The sequence below is a fragment of the Liolophura sinensis genome, chromosome 5, assembly GCF_032854445.1.
Source record: "Liolophura sinensis isolate JHLJ2023 chromosome 5, CUHK_Ljap_v2, whole genome shotgun sequence".
NCBI classification, from domain to species: domain Eukaryota; kingdom Metazoa; phylum Mollusca; class Polyplacophora; order Chitonida; family Chitonidae; genus Liolophura; species Liolophura sinensis.
The window spans coordinates 7,626,222-7,637,334 of NC_088299.1; the positions used below are offsets into that span (position 1 = coordinate 7,626,222).

The following is an 11,113-nucleotide window of genomic DNA, read 5'->3' on the forward strand; positions in this document are numbered from 1 at the left end:
AATTTTAAAGTGACTTGAAGTTTTGAGTTAAGTCTGAGATCGCTTCGTGATCCTGGAGTCCGGTTGTAAGGGTAGTTAGCGTACTAGCGCAGAACTCAAAAATCTCCCACCAATGTGGTCGCTGTGAGTTCAGGTCCAGCCCCTACTGATTTCTTCTCGTCTGTTGTACGTGAGAAAGTGTTCCAACAGCCTGTGGATGGTCACGGATTTTCCCCTGGCTCTGCTTGGTTTACTCCCACCACAATTTTGGTCGCCGTCGTATAGGTGAAATATTCTTCAGTGTCCTTGTCGATTCTTCAGCACCGTTGTTGATGGGCAGATCGACACATGTCACTCCCCGAAATAAACCCACAGACAAAGAATTGCACAAAATAACAAACATTACAAACTACAGATAAACCAACATTTACTAGGTCCAAATCTACATTACAGTCTTAGGGTTAACCAACAAACAAGGAAAGACAACTCAAACTGGAAGTTGCTAGGCATAGCAGTTAATGGCAATCACATAAGAACATTGTGGACGTCACCCACATGCTGTTTTGGCCACATATACGAATGCAGTTCTGACTTCAGATTTGACCCAGATTCTTGTCTTTGAACACGGGCGTTTGTAGAAGTCGACCAGCTCGTTCATGTGTTCGTCACCTCATTTGTAGTGGATGAGAAATGAACCCAGGCTTTCTTTACTTTCTTTGGAGACGAGGAAGTCATTGAAAAGTTCTCGTTTGCAGGAGGCGGGAATTAATTCAGAAACCCATTCTAATAGAATGTAAATTACCCCGGTTGTTAATTCACCATGACTCCGGCCGTAAGTAGGAAAGTTTTCCAGCAACCTGCCGATGGTCGTGGGTTTCCCCCGGGCTCTGCTCGGTTTCCTCCCACCATAATGCTGGCCGCCGTCGTATAAGTGAAATATTCTTGAGTACGGCGTAAAACACCAATCAAATAAATAAATAAATAATTCACCATGATGATGGTCATAGTGAAAGACACCCCGTCCCCTCCCAATAAACCCAGTAATGGTGACTAGTTTATTCTAGTGTACTTCACCTCGTTTGAAGGAGACGAGGAGCTAATTCATTTCTTCTTCATCACGTTTGGGTTTAGTCTCAATTTTTCTGTAGGCGATAACAAGCTCGTTTTTCACTTCTGTTGTAGGCAACGACCTCAATGGAGTATTTTTCCAAAAGGGTTATCATATTAGTTTGATCGCCTGAATATTCATTAAAACTTCTTAGAATTATCCTTACAAAGGTCATCAGAGATGATTTCACAAAAATTAACTATTTAAAAATGTTCCGTAGGAAAGTAAGGGAAAGTGTTATGTGCACGACTGCCGTCAGCTTCTAAATTTAGCTTGCCACTGTTTACATATGCTGAGTTCAGGGCCTGCTGTCTGCCTCTGCCTTAGAATGTTCCAGAATACCCTCAGTTCGGGGCCTGTTTGTTTACAACAAGTGTTCAAGAATTTTCTTATTCTAGACAATTCCACCAGGCTATATAAGATCTATGAAAGCAGGTCAAAAGGGAGGAGAAAGGAGAATTATTGAGAGTTTTGGATGCTTTCGCTGTGTGTTACTTCAGTAGGCCCTTTGTGCTGAATTTTGGCCGAGTACTTGTTCAGTCTGAACTTGTATATTTAATTTGTGCTCTTGTGTACACAGTGCTTATTAGTACACGGACCCTGTCTGTGGAATTTTGTGTATATTTCGTCATACACTCAGTTATACTCTGGATTTTCCCTCTTATTTGTGCATTTATACCTGTATTTTTTCAGCATTGTGGAATGTATGCGTCCCTTTGGACTTGACACCGTTGTACATGTAAGTAATTTAGTATTTTTATAGATACTGCTATCCTTTCTTGTTAAACTTAAGTACTTTAGTATTTGTATAAGTCTTGTTATCTGTCCTTGTTAAACCTAATAAATTGTTGTAAAATAAAATCTGCTGGTTTTGGTTACTTTTTTGTGCGGCTAAACTGTCGTGTATTTCGAACAAGCCATCTCTTTATAATACAGACAGTTTGGGTCATAACAAAAGGGTAATGAGGAAACAGAATATGACTTGACATCACTTAGAAGCGTTTCGAGAGGACCACTGTATTTTACCCTCTGAGAAAAAAAAATAAACAATAAAATAAATTGAAATAATTTTGAGGACATTTTTACCTCACTTTTCGAATGGCACCGTTTTGGTATCATCGTTTATATTCACTTTAATGTAAATATAGATTTGAAATATGTTAAAGGAGAAGAGAACATAAAAATGACGACAAAATCAGATGAAAGAGCGTCAAAACTTGTTTGCAAATATGATCTTTAATATTTTTTCAAGAGAAAAGGGTATTTAAAAATATTTTTGTATGGTGGGTATTTGGGACAAACTTTTAGTACTTATCGTTGTAGCATAACAATGTTCTAAATAAGGATGTGATGCTTGCCTAATAAAATTTATTTGAATGTAAATTTGTTGTTTATATCGAAACATATGCATTTAACTTAAATTATGATTATATTTATAAGCATATTAAAAATATGAATATGATCTATATTGAGGTATAATACATTTGTTAGATGACAATTTTAGTGCAAAATATTTATTAAACCTGTGTTACATCCTCATTTATGACATTATTTATTATATTATTATAAATAAAGACTATGTGTCTTTTTCTCAAGGAAAAATTCCAAAAAATATTGAAGACCACATTTAGGAATAACTTTTCGCACTCTTTCATCTGAACTTGATATCATTTTTATGTCTTCTCCACCTTTAGAAGCCAAATATGAATTTCCATGAAGTTACTTTTCACTAAAGCAGTTAAACCTCCGATAAAATGCTGTTGACGCATATTAAGCTGCTTAGTAAGCCAAACAATGCAAGGATAGACTTGAAAAGGCCAAACGGCCCAAGTTTGCGCGACAATGACCTCCTCTGCTTTATAGGTTCGGATTTATGGCGATAAAAAACAATTAGAAAGACAGACAGACAGACGGACAAACGTGCACACGGACAATGTCGTGACAGTACTCCTTAGCAATAACGGGCTGAAGAAACATAAGGATTCATGTACATTGTTCGCAGTAACCGTACATCTAAGGGTGCATTACAAAGGTTTAACAGACCGTATTTTGGTCAACGTTTTTATGAAATGCATTCATGTAACTTCACAAATATTACCGTAATGCATTTTTTTTACAGATATGGTAAATATGTACATTCTGAAAACCAAAGCAAACGGTTTTGTAAAAAAGTTGTAAAACAAACGGTACAATTAATTTAGACTGAAGTATTGATTGTATTTCTCTGATGTTTACTTCACATTTTCTGCAAACTCATCATTTAGCACAAGTGCAAAGAAATGAGATCAAATCCCCACCAGAAAAGCTTTGAGACTTGGGAAACTTCTTTGTTGGTTGTATCACAACAATGTTCGTTTTGCCTGACAAAAAATGAAAACAAACAACGTCTTTGCCTCATTGTTTTTCCGATTCCTCATCTGCTCTTGTTTCCTGGGTTAGGGACGTTGTTTTGAGAGATGGTCTGTACTTCATCTTTGGACAGAATAAATGTAGGAGTTCTTTCCGCATGGTTTGGCTACAAGCGGCATAAAGGACACAGTTAACAAGGGGGTTTGTGTTGATCAGAGCCTCGCCCATAGAAAACATGTAGAATTCTGCCGGGTTCTGATTGATGTAGAGCGTCTTTAGTCCATACAACGCCACATAGAGAGAGGCGCCCCCAGCGGTTGCATTACACACGAGAAACACCGTCACTATCATAATCAGCATGCGCGTAATTTGGTTCTCGCGTGATTTGCCGGTATCCTCGCGAGAGTCTTGTTTCGTTGTGAGGCGAACTCGATCCCATCTAGCACGCCAGACGTGCCAGAGAACCGCAAAATTCAGAGACGCCAACAAAGGGAAAGGGATAACTTTCGTTGCCAGAAAGTAAATCCAGAAATATACTTGTTCAAATTGCTCATTTACTCCAAGACTGGTCAATTTGTGGGTGTAATAAGTTTCGTTCGTCACCGGGTCTGTCAAAGGTACGACGGATCGGCGAAAGAATCGTGGAATATTTAGAGAAATTCCACAGACGAATGCGGCGACCACGACTTTTTTGGCCCGAGATTTGGTGCAGTATTTCTGTGCTTTCATTGGCATAGCCACGGCGACGAAGCGTTCTATAGTGAATGCAGTGGTGACCCAGACAGCTGCAGTGTGAAATGTATTAACCAGTGGCAAAAAGTACGATGCATAGAAAGCATAGAAGGTTTGAAAAGATCTTAAAGGCATGGCCGAAAGATAGACTCTGAATATAGTGGGGGCAAAGAAGATGGCAAAAAGTAGGTCTGCCACGGCTAAGCCTAGAAGATATGCTGTTGAACTTGAATTAAGTACGTCTTTTCGTAGTACTGACACGGTCAGGGCGTTCCCAATTAAGGCCAGTGTAGTGATCACTGGGAAATAAATTCCCCGTATAACAAACGTTACTTGATTATATGTGACGCGCCAACGTGGAGTTTCTTTTTGAGCAGTTTTAACGTCCACAAACCAATCGTTAGCCTCGTTGGTGAAATTGCAGGCACTTGCCGTGGAAGTATTCCCTAGTGTGTTATTGTGGTCAGAAAGAGGAAAATTCCACAGCCCTTCATCTCCAACAATATCAATGGGAGAATCAGGTTCCATATCGTCTATAAAACTACTTGAGTTACATGTCGACTGGACGATCTTTGAGTTCATGATTAGGAAGAAGCCCATGTAGACCAGTCCAAAACCCATGTCCAAAAAGTGACGATTATCCGATAATATATGGACAACCTGAAAAATATAACATGAAGAAATGCTTACAGGAAGCTAAGAATCAAGATTTGACTCCCATTCACAAATCACCAAATTACGTTCAAAGTTTGAAAATGGTAGTTTAAAACTAAACTTTTAAAATGGTACTTGTTGCTGCCTCGTTTGGCGTTCACCACAACTCCTCGTTGTCATATGATTGAAAAGGTAAGACGTTAAACCGCAATCAATTGGACTGATCTCCGTGTTTCTTAGTTACTCTATCTAGAAAGCAGGTTTTTTATTAGGAACTTTGTCTATGCATTGTAAAAAGGAAAATAAAAGACCCATGGCGATTGAAATCAAAGTAAAAAATACATAAAAAGACACAAAAAAGTGTTTTAGTTAGCCTAACAAACCTGTCAATTTAACCTAAACTCATGCATTAAAAAGATCAAATCTAGCTTCGCCGTTTTCTTTTGAACAAAAAGGCATTTGTAAAATGCACAACAAAGAGTAATTATGCATTTGATAACGATATCAGGTTATTTCTAATGTTATTTTACAGTACGCCAATTTTTTTGCATCATCGCCATCAATGTCTATAATTGATGTAACTGATATTTTGACCACAGACGTGGCTGATTTAGCATGATGCTTTAGCTCTGTTGTTTCTTTGTTTTCTAAGGCAAGGCTATTTACTCCAGTGCACCTGAAATCAAAGGTGAATGCCGAAAAACAGTACAAGCTTTTAAATTTTAAAGAACAATCAACATAAAGCTTACAGATTGCTATGGCGTGTATATCCGATCTGGAATAATGGAATGACGCTCTTGAGAACATAACTAGTAGATCCATAAGTTACGCATGACTTCGACAAATGGGTCGAACATTTGCCCTCAACCTGTTAAAGTGTTGATGGACAGATTTTTATAACTCTGTTACACAAACAAAATCGGGTGATAATGCACCATAAATGTCTGTAGGCCTACTGCTGTGTTACCGACAGTTAGTACATTTCAGAGTTTTGCCAGCTTTAGATAGCGGTAAACAAATTTTATCCAAAATTAGTATAAATTTTTTCTGGAGTTTATTAAGGAGAATGTTATTATATTTACCGCAGCTGCATTAGTAGAAAATGGAGGTCAGGCGTTTGAGAATATATTTAGTTTTTTGTTGAAGTTGACAATTTGACTTGGTTTAGGATGACAATTTTACAACATATGTAGTAAAGAAAAATCAATGTGCTGATGAATTCCATACGACATCTCTCTGTATCCCCAATGTCTGCTTCAAGGCCTTTCGATTTCAAGTTCTTTCCGCTGAACAGCTGTTCAAGGCGCTTTATTGCATACATCACGCGTTCATCTTCCAGGACATTATATCCCGTAAAATATTTTCACACCTAAGATAGAGTTCCAAAACGTTCACCACATGTTGACGGGAAAATGGTTTTACTTTGACCATATATTGAGTGTCATTGAATCGATATCTGCTTAGCTTTGTCAAATTATTTTTACTAGACATGATGTATTACCAGTCACATGAACGACATTTAGTTTCTATTTCTATTCCCTTTTGCGTTCTATAAAATGCACCGTGAAACATTTTTTTAAATCCATAAATAAATTTACAAAGTTTCTATTATAGAGACAGCGTGTGTTTGTGGGGAACTTCTAAGCTAATTCATTAATGGGATTCAAGCTTTGTCAGCACTAGGGGGATAGCGGATCGTTATGTAGGTTGTCTGATAGCAATGCTGAACCGACAGTCCGTTATTTAAGGCTCATTGGCGTTCTAAAAGCTCATAGTCCAGTATCGGACAGTCGCATTACAAACGCAAGGATAGAATTCAGGCAATACAAAACATTTGTAGGCATTTACATATTACGCCAAAACAAAAAGAAAGGTGTGAAATGCATATTGTAAACTTAATACACAAAACCTCACTTTTCTGGATAAGAAGCAAAGGCCTGCTTTTCCCCAGATTGTTTAGAGTGAAACGGATCTATTCATATACCAGCCGCCAACCATTAAGGTCGCTCCAGTTCAGTTATCGCAAGGATGACGTTTTCCCAAAACGACGTATAACACAAACCAGCAGTCAGCAGTCTTCAATGATGTCATAAAGACACAAGGTATGTTCTGCGCGACTGAGTGAAGTCAGTATTCAAATCGTGTACCATGCTAGAAAGCCATGAAGCACTTGCATCAAAATGTTATCATGACTGACTTCGTTTCATGATGGTTTTTTATAACGTGAACAACAACGCTGGATTAACCACCGCTTTTTTTAAGATTAAAGCTTAAAAAGGTTTGGCAGAATATATTCCAACACGAAAAGCTTTTAAGTCAGTCCAGTGGTTCAATAAACAAATCATTCAATAAACTTAAGTGGTCCAATGAAAAAATTAGTGACTGTGCTCCGAATGGTTTCTTGTATCTGTAAATTCGAGTCTGAGTTGTTTAGAGTTGGTTAGTGCCTCCATTACGGTTTCTCGTAAGAAAGGCCCGTGACAGCTTTGTAGGTATTTAGTTAAACGCAAAGGAATGAATGAGTGATTGACGATCAACGTCAGATGAAACCTAAAAGGAAATAATTACATGGGTATAATTGAAGACATAAAGCATAGAAAGTAGCAGCGACGACAGTGTGATTATTGGCAAATGGTTACAGGTAGCCGGTGAAATATAGCCTTTTGTCAGTTTACCCCAGTCAGGGTTTTATTCTCACTGTTCATGTGAATGCATAAATAGTAGCAATTCACAGTCCCCCCCCCCCCCGCCCCCCGAGCACCATGGCTTAAGCATAATTAGGTAAAAATATTATGCAGTGATATTAATTGCACTGGAACCCTTCAAATTATGGGCTTGTGACAAACAGAAAAATAACCTACTAGGCACTTGATAAAACACAAATTTAAGCGTCAGGTTTAACACTCATAGCAACCAGGTTTCCTTCCACCATAATGCTGGTCGCCTTTGTATTAGTGAAATATTCTTGAGTACGGCGTGAAAAGATCAAATCAGTAAATAACTTCTCGACTCGTACACCACACGTAAACTATAAAGGGCCGCGCCAAGTCGATAATAAGGCCCATTTCCAAAGCAGCGAAAATAACCAGTTAACTATAATAAAGACACATGATGACTTAGGCTGGCTAGGTAGGGCCGTCAAAGGCTTAAACCTATGGAAACATAAATTACTAACCTTGTAAATGCAACAATGGATCTAGCCTCGATCTGTGTTCATGTGACGCTGTCCGAGCGAGATGTCCCGTGAATTCAGGAGAGGTACGGACATATATACTGCTGTAGGCAAAATCTATAATGTATCTGAAGGTCGGCCGTCAAACTAGCCTCCAGGGCGTGTCAGCATATGCTTATACAACCACATACCCCCGATAAAGAGGGTAAAACTGTGATCATTTGAGCGGGATGATTAATATTCATGGAATCATGAAATCCCACGCTTATTATGTTTGATTAACTTTCTTTGATTTCATTAAATAAGAATTAAGTTTACTTTGGTATGACAACACAGAGTTCTTGTACACCCCTCTGTTTCAAGGGACTAAATCTATAAACAGTTGAGAATATTTGGTCCAGCGTTGCAGGTGAGATGATGAGTTCGAATCCGGTGAACATACATCCAAAAAACAAAGTAGAGCCAGTTCGTATGTATTGGTATTGAAGCCTCCAGTTTTACATTCGATAAGCCATACAGGGGCGTTCCCAGTCGATAATCGCAATTCTGTTTAAAACTAAAAATATCAGCTTTCTAAGGACTATGAAGGAAATATTATGTAAACATTTAATAAAGCCGTAATATGTAAAAGAGAAGCAGTCAATAGTCAGTGAAGAGTTTCCAGGTTCGAGTACAAATATAAGTATCTCAGTCATGTGTTGATTGGATCTGTCCGTAAAAGCGTCTTGCTGATGCACTTCTATCCTCAGGTTCTCCGAAGTTAAATACAACAGTGACAACTTTGAAACAGGCCGCTCTGCCTCAGAGGTCTTGAAAGCTTTGTCATTATGCTTATTATAGAATCAAGAAACATGCTAGGCTTTGGGCCGTTTGATAGATTATCCTTGACACACTAGTTGGCTTTTTCTTTTGCTTTTCATTTAAAATTGTGACGTAGATTGACATCATGACATTTTACACAGAATGTAGCACGTTACAAGGTGATGATGTGTGTATGCCATATACAGGATCCTTTGGTATGTTACTACAAAAATAAGGTAATCCTTTTAGAGATATACTTCTAACTAAAATGTACTATCTGGACTATCTGTTGTGGCTCTTAAATCCAACCAAGCTAGATTAATTTCTGTTACCCTCTGGGCAATATGCGGATTGCTTAAAGCCAATAAGTTATCAATATACCAGCAGGTAAATCCGAAATTCCAGTAATTCCCATGAATGATAAAAAGTAATAATAGACGAACTAAAGAAGACTTTCTTGCTGTGGACAGTTTTGTCAATTTGTCAACTAAAACTTAGTGAGGGATCGTAGCATAGAAAGCGTTGATATTAGATAGTGGTTCCGTCTTTATATGGCATGAGTTCTTGGGCGCCATGTTCTTCCTTGGAACGTTTTGAATAGTTTAGAATCTACCTCATAACATGTGATATACCTGGACTCTTTGTAATGGTACAGGTGCATGATACAAGATGATTTTATTTCTTGCAGGGCTCTTGTCGGTAAGGTTCACAAAAGTCTGGTGGTACAGTTCCTTTAACCAGTGATAAATCGAACTTTGTATGGGGATTTGTACAGGTTGGGAACCGTGTGTGGTATATCAGTATGACGAGGTATGTGCCTTTCTTCAATAAAACCTTTGTGTTTGTTAAATACTTCCTCCCGAGTGCATCTTTTAGCGGAATGCGTCGATGTTTGTGTGTATTATTAAGCTCCTCTACATGAATTAATTGTAATTCTTGCCAGTAAATATGAGATTATTGCGAGATTTAAAAATAAAAATAGAAATTTATAAAAAAATCAAAATTTATAAAAATGCGAATAAAGTATATCTGAATGAAAGTAGGTACCTCTTGCACAATAACATCTTTCATAACCTGTGTAGCCACAGAAAAAAGATGTATTGTCTGTATGGTGGATTGCCAAAACAAAGTCCTTTTGAACAAACTCGAGCCAAAATAGGAAAGTACTGCAAGACCTATTTTCTCCCCACTAGACAAACGTGATCTTCAAGTGCTGATATAGGACGATTTTTTCGTTTGACTTGATATTTACTTTTCTATGCTCTTTATTCTTTAAACCCCTAACAAAGATGTTCTTTTAGATCACTATTATCAATAATATTAAGGTCAACTGTCAGGGCGTGTTTGCATTTGCCATAAGTAAAAACAGATGGCTACAATCACAAATGTCACCAGGGGAATCTCAAAAGGTTACGCAGAGTAATGATTGTTTGCATGTTGTAACATCACATTAAGATAAAGGACTTTTTTTACATTTAAGCTGTGAACCTTCTTATGGATGTCTTGAACATGTGTGCTGAAGGTGTTAATTTTACATTACGCCAGTAACTGCACCTCAGAACGTATTAATCTTATATATTAAATGCTTTTCCTTCCTCACCACTGTCAAATATTGAATTTGTCATTATTAAAAGTCATACACATGTTTAGCATTGTAGATTTAAGAGTGTTTATACAGGCTTTATATGAACATCACAAAGTTCAGTTTGTAACAAACCGATAACAAGAGACTTCCAAAAACATTTGCCTAAAGTGTGGAGCATGTACTTCATTAATGCGAACAGCAATGGCGATTTTGAAGGTGATCAAGTCATACGATGTCGTAAAGATGTGCACAGATCTTTTATAGACATTGTAATCATTGTCGAATGCGCAGAGCATAGAAAGCCAGCCACACTATGGACGACAGAGTGACAGCCTCGGTATCATAATACGCGACTGTCCCCATGTAAGGCAAACATTTTGCACTGCAGATGTTCGTAGTAATTCTAACATAGTGTTTATTCCCGCCAACAGCTCTCCTATTTAACATAAAACTTAGTAAGCAGCAGGAATTGCTAGTAGTGACAACTATCTCATCTACAATACTGGAAAATGTTTGACAAATAACGTAAGATCCAGCAAATATGTTGACTGTTTCTAGTTTCTTTCTGAGAAAACTTTATCACCAGTAATGAAGTTGACAGAAACATTAAATCTCCATAACCACCCCTTCCCATCCCTACCATTCCCATGAACTTCATCTTATCTCCAAACACATTCGAAGATTTAGCCATGGCGTGTTCCTACTTTAATTATGATTAAGATCTAGAGTAAGT

General features: G+C 37.8%; 1 protein-coding gene across 1 annotated transcript; it reads right to left on the reverse strand.

Annotated features, from left to right (window-relative positions):
- Positions 1-3,481: 3,481 nt before the first annotated feature.
- On the reverse strand, positions 3,482-4,789 carry LOC135466004 (FMRFamide receptor-like). Its single transcript, XM_064743389.1, has one exon. The coding sequence runs from the start codon at positions 4,787-4,789 to the stop codon at positions 3,482-3,484; it is 1,308 nt and encodes a 435-aa protein (XP_064599459.1).
- Positions 4,790-11,113: the final 6,324 nt, after the last annotated feature.